General features: G+C 35.6%; 5 protein-coding genes across 8 annotated transcripts; 2 read left to right on the forward strand and 3 right to left on the reverse strand.

The window, feature by feature from the left end:
* Positions 1–338: 338 nt before the first annotated feature.
* Ints1 (integrator complex subunit 1) lies at positions 339–7,873 on the forward strand. Of its 4 annotated transcripts, none has more exons than XM_076383105.1 (14): positions 339–449; positions 603–785; positions 865–1,346; positions 1,416–2,708; positions 2,786–2,961; positions 3,032–3,184; positions 3,286–3,963; positions 4,032–5,822; positions 5,912–6,226; positions 6,304–6,766; positions 6,837–6,961; positions 7,023–7,213; positions 7,298–7,570; positions 7,647–7,872. In XM_076383105.1, the coding sequence occupies exons 2-14, from the start codon at positions 620–622 to the stop codon at positions 7,760–7,762; spliced, it is 6,222 nt and encodes a 2,073-aa protein (XP_076239220.1). In that variant the 5' UTR covers positions 339–449; positions 603–619; the 3' UTR covers positions 7,763–7,872. The 4 variants fall into 4 exon arrangements, with proteins under 4 accessions (XP_076239220.1, XP_076239229.1, XP_076239211.1 ...); XM_076383114.1 differs by having other exon boundaries at positions 865–2,708; positions 7,298–7,412; positions 7,492–7,570; positions 7,647–7,785; XM_076383096.1 differs by having other exon boundaries at positions 865–2,708; positions 7,647–7,873.
* Positions 7,834–9,749, reverse strand: LOC143182246 (nuclear RNA export factor 2). The gene has a single exon (XM_076383142.1). It carries the CDS (start codon positions 9,596–9,598, stop codon positions 7,988–7,990), a length of 1,611 nt encoding a protein of 536 aa, XP_076239257.1. The 5' UTR covers positions 9,599–9,749; the 3' UTR covers positions 7,834–7,987.
* A 668-nt stretch (positions 9,750–10,417) lies between these two features.
* Udt (protein undicht) lies at positions 10,418–13,405 on the forward strand. Its single transcript, XM_076383129.1, has 9 exons — positions 10,418–10,497; positions 10,783–11,028; positions 11,110–11,267; positions 11,347–11,494; positions 11,575–12,001; positions 12,071–12,225; positions 12,292–12,531; positions 12,616–12,848; positions 12,918–13,405. Exons 1-9 carry the CDS (start codon positions 10,446–10,448, stop codon positions 13,104–13,106), a joined length of 1,848 nt encoding a protein of 615 aa, XP_076239244.1. The 5' UTR covers positions 10,418–10,445; the 3' UTR covers positions 13,107–13,405.
* LOC143182263 (protein FAM32A) lies at positions 13,393–14,237 on the reverse strand. The gene is made up of 3 exons (XM_076383167.1): positions 14,061–14,237; positions 13,801–13,933; positions 13,393–13,729 (listed from the first exon to the last, which is right to left on the reverse strand). Exons 1-3 carry the CDS (start codon positions 14,144–14,146, stop codon positions 13,607–13,609), a joined length of 342 nt encoding a protein of 113 aa, XP_076239282.1. The 5' UTR covers positions 14,147–14,237; the 3' UTR covers positions 13,393–13,606.
* Positions 14,238–15,450: 1,213 nt separating this feature from the next.
* LOC143182256 (uncharacterized) lies at positions 15,451–21,622 on the reverse strand. Its single transcript, XM_076383154.1, has 3 exons — positions 21,423–21,622; positions 15,818–16,189; positions 15,451–15,590 (listed from the first exon to the last, which is right to left on the reverse strand). The coding sequence occupies exons 1-2, from the start codon at positions 21,535–21,537 to the stop codon at positions 15,846–15,848; spliced, it is 459 nt and encodes a 152-aa protein (XP_076239269.1). The 5' UTR covers positions 21,538–21,622; the 3' UTR covers positions 15,451–15,590; positions 15,818–15,845.
* Between the last annotated feature and the right edge of the window lie 28 nt (positions 21,623–21,650).

Raw genomic sequence — 21,650 nt, forward strand, 5'->3', positions numbered from 1 at the left:
TCATTTGGGCATACATTATGATAAACTAGAACGTGATCAGAATAATAAAATTGAATTCGAGAGGATTATTTTTAATAATCACAATTGTTTATATTTTCGAAATTTCCCATCAAAAGTTAACAGAGTTGAATACAATTCTTGAAAATTGTATAGAAATTTCTTTATTTGAAATATTTTTAAATTTAAGGTCCATCCTATTTATCAATCGACTGTCGATTCGATAGTCTCGAAATCTCACAAGAACGATACCGACAGCGGTGTCTGCTACTGTTGACTGATAACGTTCTGTTTGAAAACTTTAATTTATTGACACCGAAAAATATTATTACCTCTGCATTTTTAATCACGACAAATTTATTTACAGACCTTATGCCATTAGCAATGTATAATATTAGGAACACGTTCTGGAAGAGTACTTTCTGGAAATTGACCTTTTAAATGCTGAATAGGTTAGTTCATTATAGAGATCATTCTTGATTCTGTACTTGATGACACCCATTTAAAGAACTGTTTTTGGAAAAAGCTTCAATCGAAGTTTAAAATTATTATATGGGAAATTTTAAATTGAAATAATTGCAAATATTCTTATTTTGGGAATTTAGGAGGCATAAATGTGATAATGGATCGTAGCAAAGCAGGAATTGGTAGGGGTGCAAAGAGTAAAATAGCTCAACACCCCTCTGATTTATTTGCACTTGGATCCAAGGGCTCACGAAATGAAAATTCTGATGCTAAGAGGCCAGGCGTTATTCATTCTAAGCCAAGTAGTAGTGCAACGACTTCTGGTAAAGACAAGCTTCATTTTGATATAGTTAATAAGAAATAAGATATTTTGCTACTTCTTAGTCGTATGAAATTATATAGGTAATGATAGGAAAAAGGAAGCTCCATCAGGATCACTTCAATCTCTTCAATATATTCCTCAAAAGAAGCTTAAGCTAACGACACATGTCACCCATCCACGACCACCATTTTCAAGTGCAGAAGCTTGGGAATTGGTAGCCATAGATAGTGACCCAGCAGATTTTGTTCCAATGGTTTTGGAAGCTAATGACAATGATGAGGGTGACAAAGTAATAGGCATAATTTGTGGAGCTGTTAAAGTACTTAAAAATCAAAAATGGAAGCCTGATACATTAATTTACATGGGATTATTGTATTTAGCGAAAATTCGTCCATCTATTTTTTCAAATGATTGTATATTACATGCATTGTCTTCACTGTTGAAGAGGGATCAAGCATATAATTTTAAAACTAAGGGAAACCCATTGGTTCCTGTACTTGCAGCCAATTTATTAATGAAAGGATTTCATGACAAGAGAAATTGGCCAGAAATTTTTGTGAAGGTAATTTACATTGAAGCTTTATATATTTTCATTATGCATAACTTTCTACTTTATTTCTTTTTCTTGCAGTTGTACATTGAAGATGCATTGGGAGAGAGGGTATGGGTTGATCACGAAGAATGTAAAGGTTTTGTTGATAATATTTTAACTGGATTTAATACACGACATCCACCGAAAAGTGTTTTACAACCAGAATTATCTGTTCTGACGCCACGCGATTGTCACAGCCCATCTACGGTGGATGAAGAAGACCCAGGATCTTCGTCTGTACAATTTTCTGGGGATAAGGAGAAAATAGAATTTCCTGTGACTCCTAGATACGCTCATTGTATAGAGAATATAGAATTTATTGTACTCGAAGCTATAAAGGAACAACTGAATAGACGGCAGCCAGAGTCAATTACAAAAAACTTTTTAAAGTTACTGTCTTCAGCCTGTGGTTTCGTAGAAATTAGAAACATCGCGGTTCCAAGACTAGAGGTGTGGTTACACAATCCCAAATTGATGAGACCTGCTCAAGAATTGCTAAGCTACATCTGCTACAACTGTACTTCTCATACACAAAGGGATGTCGAAGTGATAAGTCAATTAGTGAAGATGAGATTGAAAACCAAAGCAGTGATTAATCTGTATCTGAACGGCGTGAAAGAACTAATTGGCTTGCATCCTGAAAACTTAGCCACTATTCTAAAACACACGATTTATAACGAATTATCCAACGCACGACATCCATACAATATGCCAATGCTGGGTGTGATGTTTCAAACTTTACCAGAACAGTCGGCAAAATTACTTGCCGAAATATTTCAGGATTTATTAATGAACAGGGAAGATTATCTTAGACCTTTGCGTGCCTTGCTCAGAGAAATAGTGCGTGTCTGTCGACACGATATTAATCTACTTACCTTTGCGCGCACATTAATGGCTGAGAGACAAGATATAGCACAGCAGTTGCTGAATTTTGAATTCAAAGAACGAGTTTTTATATCTATCGCAGATTTATTGTGCTTATGCATGTTATTGGCTATCAGTCCACAAGTTAAGGAAGCAGCAGCGTTGGCGCAAAGAGGCGACAAAAAAGAAATAGCGTTGCTGCATCAATTTCAGAATATGGTGGCAACAACACAGAATGAAGCAGTATTGTGGTTACAGAATTCAGCACCTCAAATGTATGGTATTGGTAGAAATGAACTCCTTCATGCCTTGCATAAAATCTTATTACTTGAATCACCGGAACAGTACTACAAGTTGGATAACTGGCCTCCTGAATCGGATAGAGTGCTCTATTTGCGTCTTGTTTCTGATGTTCCACTATTGCAGAACACATTATTGCGGCTATTGTTACTTGGTTATTCAAAAAAAGTATGCATTTCATTGATTTTTGTTTTGTATGCGCTTCATTTCTATATAATTGAGGATTTCACGTGCTATGTGTCTAGGAAAATGGTATTACTCATTCAGAGACATTAGATTTGGTGGACCAATTAATAAGACGAGCAGCAGCTAATTCTACAGAGAGTTTTCCAACGTTACAAGCGGATAAATTAGATATAATTGAACTGATTTTCAATCTTTGTATTTATCAACCACCGGGGACGATAAATATACCGTCAAAGTATGTAAAACTATTTATTTTTGCATACCATAAATGTAATAAAGTACTCAATGCATTTCATTCTGTTTAGTTATGTGCCACCGACTTTGGCGATATCTAACTTATATTGGAAGGGATGGATAATGTTGTTAATATTGGCTGCTCATAATCCATCAACTATAGGTGCTGTCGCTTGGAAACGATATCCTATCCTACGAACTCTTATGGAAATGTGTATTACTAAGTATGTTCTAAATTTTATATAACTTTTGCATTTTTTTTAACTGTTATAATACTAAAACATTTTTCAATCTGAATTTATTTTAACGAGATGTTGTATTCTAGCCATTTCCAATATCCTCCACCAACGATGGCATTACCAGAGGTCATAGAACAAGAACGTACAAAAGAGTTACAAGTTGAAGCTATTGAAAAACAAGAAATACTTGAATACGAATCGCACTTAGCAGCTGCATCCACTAGGATACAAATATCCGAACAAAACAGTCTACTATTATCACAACTAATCACTATGGAACCGACTGGAATTGCTAGAAGACCACCTCCAGCGGTACTAGAACAGATACAAACACTGAATGTGTCTCACAGGTTGGGACACTTCCTCTGTCGGTCTCGAAAGCCAGATTTCCTTTTGGATATTATACAAAGACAGCAACAAGGCTCATCTCAGAGCATGCCTTGGCTGGCAGATCTTGTGCAAAACAGCGAGGGCTCGCTCAGTCAATTACCTGTACAGTGTCTCTGTGAATTTTTGTTATCTACTAGCACACAAGCAGTAGAAAAACAGCCGAGGCAACAACAATTACTAGCTCACCTTCAAATGCTACTAACTGATCCAGAACAAGATAGACAACACGCTTACGAGGTGCTAGAATACTTCCTAAGAAGGTTGAGTAGTCAACAAACTAATAGTCGTCTTCAGGCGATCACTGGATTAAAAATGGTCCTGGGCTCGATACCCACCGAGGAAGAGTCTATGGATATTGATGGAGAAAATGAAAAGTAAGTTAGAAAATTAACCTTTCATAGACTTATCGTAGATTGAAAGCTAAAGTGAACTTTCTTTGCAGGGAGCTCTGGCTGATTCGCAAGTTACCATCTATACCTCACTTCATGTCGGTAAGATCACTAGTTTCCACTGCCCTCCGTGGTGCCTGCCAGGTGGAGAACAATCCAGACCTCGTCCACGCTTACATATCATACCTTGCTGCTCATACGACAGACGATGAACTACCTGATTTAACCGATTTAGCAAACGAGATATCTCAGTTAGTGGTGGAACGGAGCACAATCATAGCAGCTATTTTACCACAGCCAGATTGCGATAATTCGCAAGCTAAGCAAACGCTCCACGCTTTCATGGCGATCTTCTGTAATTATTTAGAGAAGGCTCGATCCCCTCGAGGAGAAGAATATACCTGGTCCGAAAGTCAAGATCAAATACTAGTACAATGGAGTACAGGAGAGGAATGTACTATGCACATTCTGGTAGTCCATGCTATGATAATTCTTTTAACGTACGATTCGTCTGACGATGATGTACTTTTTAATGTCCTGCTCGAAACGTGGTTTCCATTGAACGCAGAACCACCGAAGGCTTTCCTTGTCGATACCAGCGAGGAAGCTTTACTCATACCAGATTGGTTGAAGCTGAGGATGATCAGAAGCAACGTGCCACGTTTAGTGGACGCAGCTCTTAAGGACTTGGAACCACAGCAGTTAGTTCTTTTCATTCAGAGTTTCGGTATTCCTGTACCTTCGATGAGCAAGTTGCTTCACACTTTGGACGCTGGGGTACAAATCGATCCCGATTCAGTGGGCGAAGCGGTTCTGGATAAGACATACATGGCGCAATTAGTTGAAGTTCAACATAGAAGAGGCGCTACAGGGGGATTAGTTTTCGTGCAAATTCTGCAATTGATGGAACCACAATTGCCTGATGAAAATCCAGTGAGCATTGGACAATTGCAAGAACCATTACCTCCCAGCGCTATGGTTCAAAAGCAGTCGGTCATACAATGCTCTGTTAAAACAGACGTTCCACATTTGATCAACAGACTGTTTATCGAGAATATACCTATGAATCAAAAAGTCGATGCGTATCGTCGACTACACAAAACTTTGGCGAAAGACTTGCAGAAATCTTCTAAGGAAAGCAGTGCAGTTGTTCTGGCTATACAACACATATGCAGTGTGTTGAGTTCGATGCAAGTGAAACAGTTTCTGGCTTCTCTAGTCCACATGCCACAATATTCGTGCACTTTGATGAGGATAATATTGTTGCCTTTGAAGAAGACGTCCACTTCGAAACAGGTAGTCGAGTTGGCGCGCAATATGTGCGTCAATTTGATACAATTAATAGGTGAGGTGAAAGCACCAGTTCTATCAATTTTAAGGGACTTTGCGAACGTGCAATTAACTAAAACGCCAAAGAGCATGGAGTTGTCGATTTTAATGCAAAATCGAGATCCTGGATCTATTTTGGAGAGTGCAGATCCAGTGAGTCTTGAAGTGGTGGGTCGTAAATTGCTAGATATTTGTCTCAAACAACAGAAGACTGATGTTCTCGTCGAAGCAATGGCTAGATTATTAGTAAACGATAGCAACGAAGGTGTTCTAAAGCCACGAACGGGTTTATTAATAGACTGGCTTGCTTCTGTGGAACCAGAGTTGATTGGCACATGCCCTAATTTGCAAATGAAGCTTCTGTTTGGAAAAACAAAAATACAAATGAAAATTGATAATAATGTTATAAGCTCGCATTCTTTTAGACCGTATTTATTAACTTTACTAACGCACAGAGCAAGTTGGGCAACTTTGTACAAATGTATCAAGCACTTGTTAGATAAGTGTGACGAAGGGTAAGTGAGAAATAATTAATTACATGCAATTATTATGATATGCATTTCCAACTCCTACTGCTAAAAATAATAGAATATTATTATTACAGGTACGATCCAACAGCTGTTTTGGACTTCCTATGGGCCTTAACTTGCAATCCAAAGCTTTGGCAAGGCAGAGATAAATTTACACCAAAACACTACGTTCCAGAAAATATTTTACTTTTAAATGAAAAACAGTTGTTAACGCTTGTAGCATACATTGTTGCGGAAGCTGTAATCGTATGTAATTGCCAAACTCGAAACTCTGCGCTATCTCGAATGGATTCGCGACTTGACTTGTTATTGCATTGTATCTCCACGGATGATCATTTCGTATCTAGTGTTGTAAAATATTTGGCAGATCGTATGATGAATGATTCAGAGTAAGCTATTAGTTAACTCTGATACAATATGTTGCAGTTTTCTATGGTTCTTAATATTTTAATATTTTTGTTCTTAGCGTGGATTCTGATATGGCACACCAGTTTTTATTACACATGTACATGAAAATGCCCAAAGTGATCTGTTACTTGGATACTTTCCAAACGAAAAAATTTGTTGGTGGAGCAAAAATTACAGAATGGACGGGTTCTGTGCTGGATTGCATGAGCCACTCTTTGATAACTGCTCTAGCAGCAACGCCAAGGCAGAAATCATGGAATTCGAAGTCCCAAGATTTCGAGCTATGCGCCAGAAAAATGGCTGCAGTGCATCCAATTTTAATGTTACGACAACTCCCAATGTTAGCGTCTTCTTTGATGGGAAGATGTTACTTGGACTTCGGTCAATTTAGATCTGGACACCATTTGAATCTTTTTCAACAAATCCTGGGATTGTTGGAATTATTGCAACCACATTTGTTCAGCGAAGAGCATCAAGTTGCTTTGGAAGATACTTTGGAAAATTACTTCCAATGCTTTCAAGTACGTTGAACAATTAAAACATTTAATAATTTTTAATAAACTTGATACTATCTATTTATTCTGTTTTCAGAACTATGCACCGATAAAGGAATTTATACCACTCTTGAACAGGTTTGTTACATTACTGCAAGCGTACATTTCTTACGATCCACAGCGGGCATTGAAGTATCTGCAGAAGCATGCTCATATTCTTCAGTAAGTAATGCCTTTGGTCTCCTCTAATGAATTTCAGATATCAGCTTACACTTACATGTAGTGAATTGCAGGTACACTATCCAAATTTAGTTACGCTTAGGACACTCGTATCAGGCATTCCAGTGCCAAAGGAAGGAGGTGACGTGGAAGAGGTTTTAATTACTATACCTCCTACACCACCCCCTTCGGAATCGATTATTCCACAACATTGGCCGTCATTGTTGTCTACTCTGTTGAAACTCCATGGTGAAGGTATAGTTGAGTCATATTTTTTATAAGAATTCTACTGTCAATTTTTACTTATACTGTTTAGTAATTCAATTTTGTTCGTTTCAGATGTATTTAATGCTCTTCAAGAGATTGAACACTTATCATCTCGAAAGCCTTCGGTCTTAGAACCCATAACAGACAATATAGCGGAACTGCTCGTGTCTCCGCAGGGTAATATAAGGTCCCTTGCTCATACTTTATTAGCGAGAGCCTTGAAACATCGTCCTGCATCAAATGCAAATATATTATCCGCATTCCAGAGATGCCTGGATAGTCCTAGAGCCGATGTATTAATGTCGGCTTTAGAAAAGTTGCCAGAGATCGTACTTTGTATGCAAGGTGAGTCTTCCTTTTTGTTAATTTTATTTTGCTTCATGAATTATCGCATATTCTAACGAATTGTATCTTATTATAGAACATGCATTACCATTGATGCAGAAGGTATTTGAATTAGGAGTAAATTCCAATGTGAATACTATACCATATATAAATAAAACCATTGCTTTGTTAAATATGCAGCAAGGTTGTTAATATCATAAAAACTGTAATTTTTTATTTTGTATAAAATAAGATTAAAGATTTTTTATAAGAAAAAGGCAGGGTCGTTGCATTTGTTTTATTTCCTTGAACTATTGCTACATTCTTGCTCAAAAGTTTATCAAATTACGGTATATACATTTAGTATGATATATACATTTGTATATTAACAGAGTTGTCTTATTATAAAATAATGTTACAAATATGTACATGTGTATATCAAAGAAAAGCTTCTGGTGGTACATTGTTAACTGTGTACATGTTCATAAATGTTGTAATAGCAGATCTTATATCCCAGTTAGCTTCCTCAAGATACTGATAACAGAACTTCATGTTCATTGTAGTTAATTCATGTAGAAATGTTAATAGTTGTTCTTTTTCAGAAACACTAAACACAGTTGGAATAAACTTTGGTGCACCTTTAGTATCAAATCTCATTTCACTATTTCCTGCCAAGTTAATGTTAGCTGGTGTTCCATCCAAATAACACTGATCATTAGTTATGCAATATTCATTATCTTCTTTTCTTATAATAATAAAAGTCCGATTGAAAAACATTGGTGGACATGGGATTTCTCTAAACGAGAACAATCCTTGCACAGAGATTGCTAGATAGTTCTGTCCATCACACAATAAATCCACATGAAATGATTTGAAATTGTGTATTGTAGGTGGTTGAGTTTTTAGTGCAGAGATGATTTTCTCTGGGCCCCTTAATAAAAAATCTTGACACTTAGCATAATCAACAAATTTAAGTAAATTTCTATTTGTGACAAATGTCTTGGTTATTTGTTTGTGGACATAATTTGTAACTGGGCCTAATGTCATAGAATACAGTGCATCTCTGTCATACAAGCCATTCATCACTTGTCTATCATCTTGATCATATAATGTAAAATAATGTTTCACAAACTGTTTAATGAGGCAAGTTTTTATACCATCTCTTAGATAATTACTTTGAAAATTAGGAACAAATTTTTGTTCTGTATCTATTACAATTCCATCTAACTTTTGCAAATGAGGAAACACATTCTTCACTGCTTGTACATAATCCTGGCACTTATTATATTTTGAGCATAATGGATTTCCATCTAGCCAAAGTTCACTTATCTTAAATTCACTGAAGTATCGTAAATATTCTACATCACCAATTTCATTGTGTCTCAGATCTAACTTAGTCAAATGATAATTGAAAAACTTTTCAAAAAGGATAATGGCTGTGATTTTGTTATATCTTAAACTTAACTCACGAACAGGTAATCTTGAATCACGATTACTACTTAAGATTCCTACTTTAGTGCATCTTAATACAAAATGCAATACTTTTGGTAAAGATATGGGACAAAATATAGAGCCCAATGACTTTTCATTCTCAAAATCGTCGAGATTTAGTACCTTTTTTGTAGGTTCATATCTGTAATATAGTGCTTGCGATATTACTCTATTTGGATTTAATAGAAACGTATGGGAATCTAAAAAACCCAAAATAATATCAAAGTGTAACTCTTGTCCATTAGGAAGAGTTACACACAAACCTTGTTTTACTAAATTTTCTATAGCATTAGAACTACATTTTGCCAAGAAAGTCCTTTTATTTGGACTTTCTTCTTTACAAGCGACAGGCAGTATGACTTCAGATTCACAGGCTATAACAATACTTCTCAATACTTCTTTCAGTTTGCATTTTCCTCCTCCAAAAAGAATAAATTTATGCCACAGGTCCTGACGAGATGCTAAAGTTGATTCTTGACTGTTAAAAGTCGGCTTCAGATGCGTCAATCGTATCGGCTCCCAATCTTTCTTGCTTTCAGGCACTTCTTTAGTTGTCATTGTTGCCGCAAAATTTACGCGTTTGTAACAAATAGCAGCTAAAGTAATTAGCCGATCATGAAATTAAAATACTATGGAACTATCTGACTTACAAAATTGATTTACAAACGAAACAATTTTGAAGTGTCAGAGTGTAATCATAGCAAAATAATTCTACATAACTATAAGATATTTAAACGCTGATTCTATATGTTTAGTGGAACACATAACAATGCAAGATTTACTTGGCTGAAAAATTCAGCTCAAAGCAAATGTTTTTAAGGGAAAATACATTACATATTTTCGATCAAATTTTCTGTTAAATGTTTATTAACATATATTTTCTAAACATAAATGATGGAGCTTATAGATAGGTACCTATACTGATTTTATTGAGAGATTTTTGCAGCGCCATAGATGATATGTATTAGAAATCAATTTTGGACAATTATTTAAGTTGAATTATGATTTGCAAAAACTAGTGATATTATTTTTAATTGAAAAAAATATAAATACAAATCGACCAAACATTTATTGCTAATAGATGATTTCCTTATTCAAAATTTTGGCGCTAAAACTATTTACAATGAAATTTGTTCTAACTGAAGTTAGATCGGTATTGCAGACATTATGACACGAAATCCCATAAAGTGATCCATCTACTCTATACTTTGTTTATGGTTATATTTCCAAGAATTAAACATGTGGAATACGTTGTGGGGAGCATATGAAATCTCAGATGTCAGCACTGGTATGATTCATAAGTGGGATGGGCGTAGAGAATGTTTTTCTACGTGCTGTGTAATCAATTATAATAAAATAATTTATTTTTTATTATTCAAAAAGCTGTTTTTGACTACATAACAAAATGACAAACATATTGCACACATTTCTGTTTATTCTATGTCTCATATCGCAAGGTAAGTTGGAATCAAAATTTTAAATTACTTACGATTGTTTATAGTGTATAGATCTTTGTTTAAAATTGAATTTTTCTCGTTCATCTGTTCTTGAAAATAGATATTAGTGTAAACACAAATAGATTTTAGTGTAATACACAATTTAAAGTATAATTAATAAATTAATATTATTTCAGTAAAGTACGTGATACAGTGTTAACATGATTTTAATGTAACATTTCTTTCGTAATTTATAATGTATGAATAAATCGTATTTTTATAAACATCTGCATATGTATCTTCTAGGAAAATATTCTCTACAAGACTCTTCGTGTCAGATTCCTCTAGTCATTAGAGGATCATGGTTTTCATGGGAGAATGGCAGGAATACTTTAACAGAAATAAATGCTGAAACAATGACAGGCCGTGGTTATTGTGTAAATATGTTAGAAGAATATCACGTTAATTATACATTCGTATTTAACAATAACGTATGCTATCATTGTGTTAAATTAATTGTTAGAACAGTAAATGTCTTGGAAAAACTGGAAGGTAAGAACTTATAATAGATTAAACTAAAACAGTGATAAATGTTTGCAAATTATTATTAATATTCATGGTTCCATGTTTCAGCATCTTGTGTGAATTTGCCGAATGGTGTTGAACCAACTGTAGAAAATGTGTGCAAGGGATTACGACCTGATCAACAGTTAATAACATTATTTTCAGAGAACTATGTACCTGTGAATTGTAGATCATCACTAGAAGGTGTTTGGCAATTTGCATACCAGGTAAATATTTGAAATAGCAAAATCATAGAACATCCACCTTATATTTTTAGAAGAGACTAATTCTCCTTTATCATTACAGAATCGATTCAGATTCACAGGAGAATGTAATCATCCAGATGCACAAATTCGGTCATGTCAAACTGCAGGAACACAGTTTCTAATAACTAATCAGAAGTTCAATATAACATACAAACAATGTGCTGGCATGAAAGATACATTTGATGGAGGTAATATTTTCATTACTTAACTAGATTCTTCATCATAAAATTTTTGTGACAATGTTTCACAATCTTCATAAATTTTTCAGTGGTTGAATACAGCTGCTTGGGAGATTGGTTTGTAGATAAGAATCATTTCTTTGCTGTTGCGAATACAAAAGAATCTAGGAAGGACGAAAAATATCGATGTTTCCTTAAAAATCGTGATGACGATCTTTATATTGGTGTATCCATTACTGCAGAATGTAATACATTGAAAACGGTAGAGAAAAGTCCTGAACGTTTGAGAGTAACACCTGTTAAAGCTGAGGTAGTAGAACCAGGATGCAGACTGCCAGAAGATATGAGTGGACAATGGATAAATACTGCTAACATCGATGCAGATATTTTCATTAATGAAACACATATAATTGAAACGTGGTATCCAGATGAAGGTCGTTACAGACGTACAATTTACGTTTGTCGCGAAGCAAGAGATACGAGAGTGATGATGGCTAGACTGACTGTCGATGGCTGGTATGTTCAATATCAGTAACAAACTTATATTTTACTATACTTTAATAATCGAATTTATCATATTTTCAGTCAAAAAGATTATGTTTGTTTCGATTTCGTACGCCGTCATCATAACATTATTAGATATCGACGAGGTATCGCGGTTATTAAAGATGATTTCCATACTGTTTGCTCCTGGGTACAGTTCCCCAATAAAGAAGCTTGGAAATATGACTTATTCTTAGGTTGGTATAATTTTAAGGAAATATAGTTCTAAGTATTAACTTTATTCAAATTTTGTGTGACTTTAGCAAGTGATCCAGTCCCTGTACGCTGTCCCGTGGCTGGTAAATACATGTTCAATCAGAAAGGAGATGTTCTTTTTGAAACTAGAATATTGGGAGGCGTTACGTTATCTCCTCGACCAAATATCTACTGCAAACAAAATATTTCAGATTTCTCTGTATGTGACACTGATCAGAAAGAAATCGCTATTGATGAGACCTACTGTTTATCGGTAGATCACTTGGGAAGACCTGTAGATATCTACAGTAAGTTTAAATTATCAGTTTTAAATTAATGAACCGTGTAATTTATTTTAGATTTAATATATTAAATTTACTTGTAATATTTAGGTCTGCCGGATTATAAAATGAAATGTATCGGGTTTTGGAAGGAAAATCTGAAGTCGTACTTGATAACGTATGACGAATTAGATCCTTTCAGTAAATACCGTTGTTGGGTTTATCAAAGGGCTGATTTAAACAAAGTTCTTATGTCTCAAGCCATTGGGCCATTCTGTGATCTTAAACAAGATGTTACGAGTAGTAATTATACAGAAGGAGCTGCAGTTGCATTAGAACTACAGGTAACTAAAAACATTTGTCGTCTTTAAATAATATTTTAATTATTCTACAATACGAATTTTTTAATTTAGGAATACGAAAGAGAACGTGATCAGTGCCCAATGTACTTTGATGATGGCACTAACCCTTGGGTAGTTTCAGAAAATTATATTAAAATATTCCATTATGGTAGCGCAGCTACCAAGATTTCATTTTCATATGTCTCTCTGAGTTTAGTAATTAGTGTAATGATCCGTCCATTTCATTTAATTGATGCATAGGATTCTAGTAACTCTATGGTTTAAGTGCATCCGTCCATATAAGAGTATTAGCAAAAGTTTTAGACAACTAGATATTCAATGCGAGTCAACGATTTTTATACTGTTAACTAATTCCGTCCATTTCTTGTATATAGATTTTATATATACTATTTCATGTTTTACAATGCACTTATGTAATGTGCATTACACGTCACGAATATATTTTTTTTATATATTTTAAGAAAATATGTTTAATGCATGTTACAATATTAAAGTTAAATAGTTTTAAACAATACGTGAATCAAAGTTAATCATGAATTTTAGAATTTTATTCATGCTTAGACATATCTTACAGAGATCTGTAACCTAACAAATATTCTTATGAATATTTTTTTTTATGAACATTTACAATAAAGTACAATTTTATATAGGATTAAATGTTACATTAACGTTATCTTAGATGTTTAAATCTATCTTATCTATGTCTAAATAAAACATAAAATAAAAAGTATATGAAGAATTTATTTCGTCCAGCTGACTTTTGGTATGTCAAAGTGTTCTGTTAAACTATCCAAGTGTCTATTAAATTCTTCTACCCGTTGTTTGTGTGTCATTGAGGCTTTTTGTTTTATCCGTTCAGTTTGCTGCAAATAAAGTTATGTAATCAAGTATACTGACGTTAAAAGACTAACTTCTAAGGGAATTAAATAATTACCATTTTTTCTTGCATTTTTTGGAAAGCAATTTCAGCTTTTGTTCGTTTGATTTCTGTAGTCTTGGGTTTTTCTTCTTCTATGATTTTTGTCATTTCTACCAATTTCTTCTTTTTTCCTTCCTTACTCTTTTTCCTAATTAAACAAATAAGCAATTACTGAGTTGTTTAAATAAAAGAATAATCTATAATACCATTCAAAACTCGATAGTTGTCAAATTAAACATAACCTACATTACAAACAGAATCTGTCAACTACGTACTTTTTACTTATGCCTTGATCATTCTTAAGTTTCAAAAGTCCTTTCGCTGCATGTGCATAAGGATCGTTGTCTGTCGTTGGCGACATCGTTCTTTCTTAAAGAAATATTCACTTGCCAAATACTTTTGCTATGTTTTTAGTTACGCAAAATATAGTTACACTCCCATTGACTCCCATCAACTAACATACAACGCAAGACGATAAGCATAGACGATACATACATGAGATTCGATATCGAATATATCTTTGTGCAACATGAATGTATGCATACATTTTATAATTTCATAAATGCTCTCATAATAATGGATAGAGTCATAATCTTACTTATATCTCCACTTTGAATAGAAGTATTATAAAAAGGCAACGACTTTAATTCTAGACATTTTTAGAGGTGACGACTTTGGACTTAGAAGTTTTTAGTGGCGTCCCCTATGGGCTTCTGCTACACAGTTTATCGGCAAGGGGTGCGTGGGTGGAAACTAAACAAGGCATTTGCTAGATGGCGCCACTAGAACCAAAACATCAGGACCATATTATTAAAGGTCAGTGCATTAATCCTTTTAATATCCATATAACAGAAGTATCTCAATAAAAGCCGATACATCTGCTAAGAGGTAATAAATAAACGAATTAGTATTATTATTATTAAACTTTGGAATTGGAAGACAATAAACTGGCTAATTTTCTTAATCAGTACACAATATTCATATGCACATCTCGCACCAGCAAGAAAAGTAACACAGTTCGAAAATTTCGAAATCGTTCAATTTTATCTGATTTAAGAAATATTAATAATTGACTGATAGTAACAAAGGACGAGTATCAAAGAATATAAATATAAAATTACGAACTTGAATTTGGCTATTGTTTCCTAAAATTTAATTTTCCGAGCAATATTATTTTGTCTAACAATTAATTCTGTTTACTGCGCACAAACAGTCACTTCTGTCGTGAATATGTGATATGTACATCTCTTCTAACTGTTGACTGCATAATCATAAAATGCATTAGCGTTCATGGTAAGGGAATGAGAGTCAGGCATATAGTATAAATTTAAATAAGTATATTAATTTAATCACATTACAGTTACAATCACACATGTTTCTTTACATTACATACGCAGAACTTTCTACTTCTCGAAATAGAAAAGGAAAGGAAATTAGCTGTCTACAGGACAAGAATTACAAGTAAATCGAAGAAACCGGATACGATCATCTAAATCTCATTTCCGGGACTAGGAGACTGAAAAGGTTTTGACATGCACCAAATCGTTGCCATTCATGTTCCATGTCCTTTTACGTGGATTTTACGAGTTTTCGTGTAAACCCACAAATAGAAATGCATAAATTATAAGCAATGCAATTTTAGTTTCACGCTGAGCGGAATCGTGTTGAAGGGTAACAAAAAATTGCGATGTGGCCTCTTCATGACGAAACAGCAACGGTTTTTTTGGCTGCAGCTGTGTTACCATCTTTTTCTTTATTTCTTCAATCGCGATTGCTCTTAGGTTTGTTTCGGTCTTACGTTCTTCCTTCGAACATAAACATAAAATACATAAACTAAAATATCGTTTTTTTAGAATACTTTGAAATTCCCTCTTCGTACATATCCTACAAATACTGTCAGTAAGGGGCAGAGAAATGAAAAACAAATTAAATGAAAAACAAATTGAATGAATCTCCGTATCAAGGTCAAAACCAGGTATGAAATGGACAGGTGTCATAAACTTCTTTTACGAAGTTAACGAGTTCAGTTTACTTTCAGAGGCCACATTCTTCGCCCGAAATTAAGCTTTCGGTGGATTCGCTTCCACTGGCTTTTCCACTTCTATGATCTCCGTGGGTGGCGGCAGGGTTGGGATTTCCGGGTATTCAAGTTTTGCGCCTTTCTCGCACTCAAAGATGGGACAGCAGTCGGGGAAAGGAGCAGTCTTGTTCGTCTTCTCCGAGAGTTTGCATTTTGGATTCGCCTTTGGCAGTGGTCCACAATCCTCGACGAGTTCGAATAAGCGACCAGAGTCATCGTCGGCTGGTACGCAAGTGGATCGACCACAGAAGGGCGTCAGGTCCCAGGATTTAGTTGGTTCGATAGTGGCACATTTCGTCGAGGCGAAACACATACCAGGGAAATCTGTAAAAATATTCTTCGTTTTATTTTTTTGCACTTTTTGTAATCAGTAAAATAATTATATTCTAGGGCGATTTATGATCTTGAAGAGCCATTAACATCGCAATGGTGATAGTCTGAGCGGTCGTGTGAGTTCCTGAATTACGTAAATTATATTATATAAACCAGATATCGAATTGATACGTTGCATCAACTGGAACAGTAGATTTTGTTACGTAACGTGGTAGTTATGTATGCGACGACTGTCGTAAATCTTTTCTTTCTGAAGAAAGGTATCAAAGTCTACACGAAACGTCCTGCGAATTATTTGTGAATTTTCGAAGAACAGGAAATATGATACCAATTAGTCTATTAGTTGATGGGATATCTGTCTAATTAAGAAGTAGTTACGTTCAACCATAACCACAGACCAAATTTCGAATATAGAAATTACAACCTGTCGTTTCTGCGTTTGAAATTTGGTCACTGGTTGTCGATCGATTGTGATGGTTGAATGTGATCGTTCCCTTAATAGACTACAAATTTCTATGCATTTACGAGAATTTGAATTATCTAAAAAGTTACAGTATTTACAAAAGTTTACACTTGCATAAAAATGCGCAGTCTAGCGATTAATTTCGCCGCGCGTAATAGGTATTTCCCGTGGAAAGTACATCGTAACATCCTTCTGTTGATGCAAATTATTCAACGTGCACAGTATCTAATTAATTTCTCCTGAAACTCGTTCCAACTGAACTATCGTTGGATTTTCACTGTCTATCGCGATGATGTAAAAGTAAAATCTCATCCTACATGGGCAGCGACTTGTGCAGATTGCATTTCGTCCATTATTCCGTTGCCGCTGTGCATACTGCGTGGACGAATGAATTATTTGAATGGCTACCTGTACATCAAGGCGTCATTTTCTAACATGCATGTGCATCGAAGCCAAACTGTCTTAATGAGCGTCGTCATGCCTTGTAACATGTATAATGAATACAAAGACACGGCAAAGGAAAGGCGTACTATTGTTGTGCTTTTTTTGTGTGCAGGGTGATTCAGAAAATTAGGAGGCCTCCTTAGTATAGGCAACCGGCTGCGTCAAGGTTTAGGTTTTAGAAGGCTCTAGAACTGGCACGATTTAGGACCTAAATCGTTTGTGTATCTTGATGTGTCGAAGACGTTTCATTCGGCGACCAATCGCGATAGACACTTCAAGGAGAAACACTTTCGCTGTCACACGCCTCTTATGCAATTATCGCCAGCTCTGACTGAGTCGGTCTGTTACACTTCGCCTCTTTTTTTACGTTCACTTTAGAATTGGTGAAGATGTGAGAAAGCGTGAATTTGAGAAATTTTGTTTCTACAGAGACGTTTGAGAATGTCTTACATTCGGTATTATTTGCACAATTATGTGTTATTAAATCTTCTGTGTTAAATTAGAGAAAACACATAAAAGAAGAGAAGAGAGGGAAGAGAAGACACAGAAGGAATGGAGAACACCTAGTTGTCCACCGTCTGCTCATTACCTTCTAAGAGCCGCAATTTATTCAAACAATGACGTGTCTGTTACCGTTTTCTCAATGCCATCGTTACACCTAAGGCTTCATCCAATGGGTGTCCACACCAACGCCAAGAATTGCTCACGTTTTTTATGGCACTGGTTCTCGTGGGACACCTGGGCGATAAAAAGCAGCTCTCGAAGCTCTGACAAATTATGAAAATGTGACTTCAAGTCGCATGCACAATTGCAAAAGACGACCGAACCATTGCGAAAGTGAGATATAAGTATGTAATTTCAGTTTCTCCTCTATGGGGTATACTTTTTCTTCCACCTTCCAAAGACTTGGATTATCGAATGCAATCGATATTAATTAATTCGTAAAAACACGATTTGGCTTCACGGTTCGCCGTACAATTTCACCAATAACATTATAAACCTAAATACTTCCGCAAGAAACTTTAATTTGAACGCTATTAGCGTGGATATGAGGTAGTTAACTCAAAATCACTGCGATAATTTACTGAATTCGCTTACTTTTTGCGCTCCGTTGTATCGACAGCGTACATTTGAAAGGAAGTCGTAGATCGATCAGTAATTCGCGCGTGAATAACTGCATCACCAGGAAGAGTACCACAGATTTTAAGGAAGTGACAAAGATGTGATTTATAGTGGACATCCCGAGACTTTCACTGACATTATGATTAATCTACTCAGTAGTTTCAACTTTCATGTTCAAATCTAAGTTTTGCTTTTAATCTACGATGCCTACAATAAACTTAAAAAACCAGGTAAATTATAAATGCCATGAACATTTTTTCTTTTAAAAATACAAAGGCTTATTAGTAAATATAGTAACAGAAATATTGAACACAGTATAATTGCAATTTCTAACAAAAAAATTCAATTGCAGATGTCTACTGAAGATGGTTAGCATTTCGCATGGTTCTCGAGTATCAGTCTGCATCGCTTTTCACCTTGCAACCACAAATCCATCTTAATAATGTTAATTAAGTAGTAGCAGCTCGCGATAAGACGTAATTATGCCACTCATCGTTTATCTATTCGATTGAGAAATTCACTGATCATTTTGATAGATACATGATATTTTCTCTTAATAACATATAATTTCTCTCGTCGCTGCTCAGTCGTGCGTGTCCCGCTGAGGGAAATAAAGTAACCGCAAACGTTAGTCCTGTAATCACGTGCGAACTACTCGACACGAGGAACTGCGATCGAAGGGTGAACGCTTCTCGAAAGTTCGACGGTAAAGGGGAACGTGTGCATTCGGCTTCCTTCACGAATTTTTTGTAGCGTCCCACTTTCATCGACGATCTGGCTCACAGTCATGGTCCTACTTTAAATGATCATTCTGCTTCGAAACTGTTAAGCTGAAGTTATTCATGACCGAAAAACTTAAGTTCTCTGATTTTATTCCATTTTATTTAATTTAAGATTTATTATTCTAAAAAGTGTTACAAAATAGAAGTCTGTGTACACCATCGTGCATAAGTATTTGGACACTTTCATGTTATTGGAAATTCATGAAATACTTATACTTCTTTATTTTAACTAACAAAAAAAAGAAATATTCAGAGGCATACGTGATCATAAATATTCCCGAGGTCACAAATTAATTGCAAAACAAAGAGTACCAGTCTCCTCTTTTGCCGAAATTTCGCAACGCGCTCTATTCTCGTTATCCTTATTCCACGCGCGTATAAATGACCTGTGTCCTCAGTATCTGAGCAACACCTGGGACACGCGACACAGCGTACATAAAAGTACGTAACACCGTGTGCGGCCTGAGGCAAGCTATTCGATTATTCATCGGAATCTAGGTCTGGAGCGAAAAATACGGGCAATCTGGGCCATGGCGTGTCGCGTGAACCAGACAAAACAAGGACATTCTGGAGAACCATTTTTGCTAAACCAGATCAGTATCAAATAATGGAAAGGCATTAAGAGTTGAAATAGATAAGCTTCTTTGATTTACTTTTTATCTCGTCACGCATACGTACACGAGTTACATGATTCATCGATCATTCGCACCGCTAATTTCCATTTCCTTTTTTTCAGGGTTGCGGTTTTGCAGCGTGAATCCTGATCATAAGAATTGATATCAATTTGTATCGCATAATCGACACGAAAGACGCCGTTTAGCACCTCGTAGCGTAATTAATTCCAGGGTCGCGATCGAGGATTTCATAAAAGATGATTTACCTTGAAATAGTCCGCGGCCATATAAAGGAGAAACCGAGAAGAACCAAATGAATCGGGTTTTCGCGGAACATGGCTAAGAAGAACTGGAGTTACAAGTGTGAAAGTTTCACGCGTGATCTTAAATCAACTACCGTTTCCTAGTTTTCTTGTCGCGTGACAGGACAGTACAGGATCGTACAGTACTGCTCAAGTTGTCCAATTATGGAGGAAAGCAGTATCTACTAAAAATATTTTACTACAATTTTGCACTAAAACAATACGTAAAATGTTGAAAATTATTCGAAAATAGGAAAAAAGTCAATTTCACATTAGTCTGTAGTTACTGCCTTTCTCTATAGTTGGGCAGAGTAGACAAGGAGTGATTATGTTTATATAATAAGTAGTCACGTCTATTGTGATGGATATAATCGTCTGTTTTTAACACTTGGATTCCCGCGTCGTTCACACGTGGGTGACAGTATTTATATGACTATGAATGATAATGGACACAATGAGAGAATAGATTAACACAATGACAGAGTGAAAAAAGTGGAAAATTCTTTGGAAAGTCAAAAAGTAAAAAAGAAAATTGAACTATCAGATTGATCTATTAGACTGATATGTTTTTTAAGCAATAATAATCATGTAGCATTCTTAAAGACATTTCACGTTTCGAGTGGGTTATTCTTAAGAAAGCTGAATGTCTTCAGACAAGAAACCTAAAGTGGTCAAAATCGTCCTACTTTCTGATCCACGATTCTCTCGAATGAGCGGGACCCATTCACCTTGACATTCGTTTGAAAGGAAATTTCCATACGATCACAAATACCATCGAATGCGAATTAATGCAAAGAGCATAGTTGCAAGAAGAAAGTGGGAAGCGGAAAGCGGGAAGTCCGCTTAATTTCGAATGCGACACTGATTAACATGTTGATCGAACAAGGCTATGCGTCTAACTGGTTCGAAAATTCTAGTTTTTCCATTCGAAAGGTGGGAAAATCCGTCGAGCCTTTGCAGGAACATCGACTTTTCACTAATTTCTATTTTGTAAATATAAGTTCGTGCAACCACGTGGCATCAAGCTATAGCCTGCCACAGAATCGTGTTGTTCTTCAGTTAATACATTTTTTAATAACTATGAAATACTATGTTTGTCATAAATAAGTTAAAGCATAGGAGAGACAATAAATTCGCAGGTTTCTTGATATAACAATCTAACCAACAAACTAACAGATTAAATAACCTATTCTACTGCTTTACACGATTAAATAATATGGTGTTTGATCACACCGAAATGATCACCCTCTACTATAGAGTACATAGTCGAATTTAGTGAAATGAGAATTATTTTAAAACTAGTACAGATTTATTGCATTTCAGATCTCATGCAGCTCTTAATTTTTTCTTCTCTTCAAAAAATCATACAATACCATGATTCATTGTTCACCAGCTGATGCGAGAAACTGCTAACAGTGTTAACGAGATCTCCAGTTAAAGAAGATATCCGTTATTCATAAAATTGTTTTTTTAGGGAAGAGAGAAAGAGAGACTCACCGCGAAGAACGTCTGCAGGAATGAGCCTTCTAAATGTTTTAGGACGTTCTTCCTCCTTCTCTTCGGCGGCGAAGACGACCGCGACAACAAGCAACAGGATCGGAACGAGCTTCATGATCTTAGGGATGATACGGAGGAGAGGAAGGAGAGCAAGTACCGAGAGTCTGTAAACGTGGGAAGGTGAGAAAAAAGGGCCTTCGTGTACCGATTAAGACTGGTTGGGCCTGA

This window comes from Calliopsis andreniformis, chromosome 1 (genome assembly GCF_051401765.1).
Source record: "Calliopsis andreniformis isolate RMS-2024a chromosome 1, iyCalAndr_principal, whole genome shotgun sequence".
In the NCBI taxonomy this organism is placed as follows: Eukaryota; Metazoa; Arthropoda; class Insecta; order Hymenoptera; family Andrenidae; genus Calliopsis; species Calliopsis andreniformis.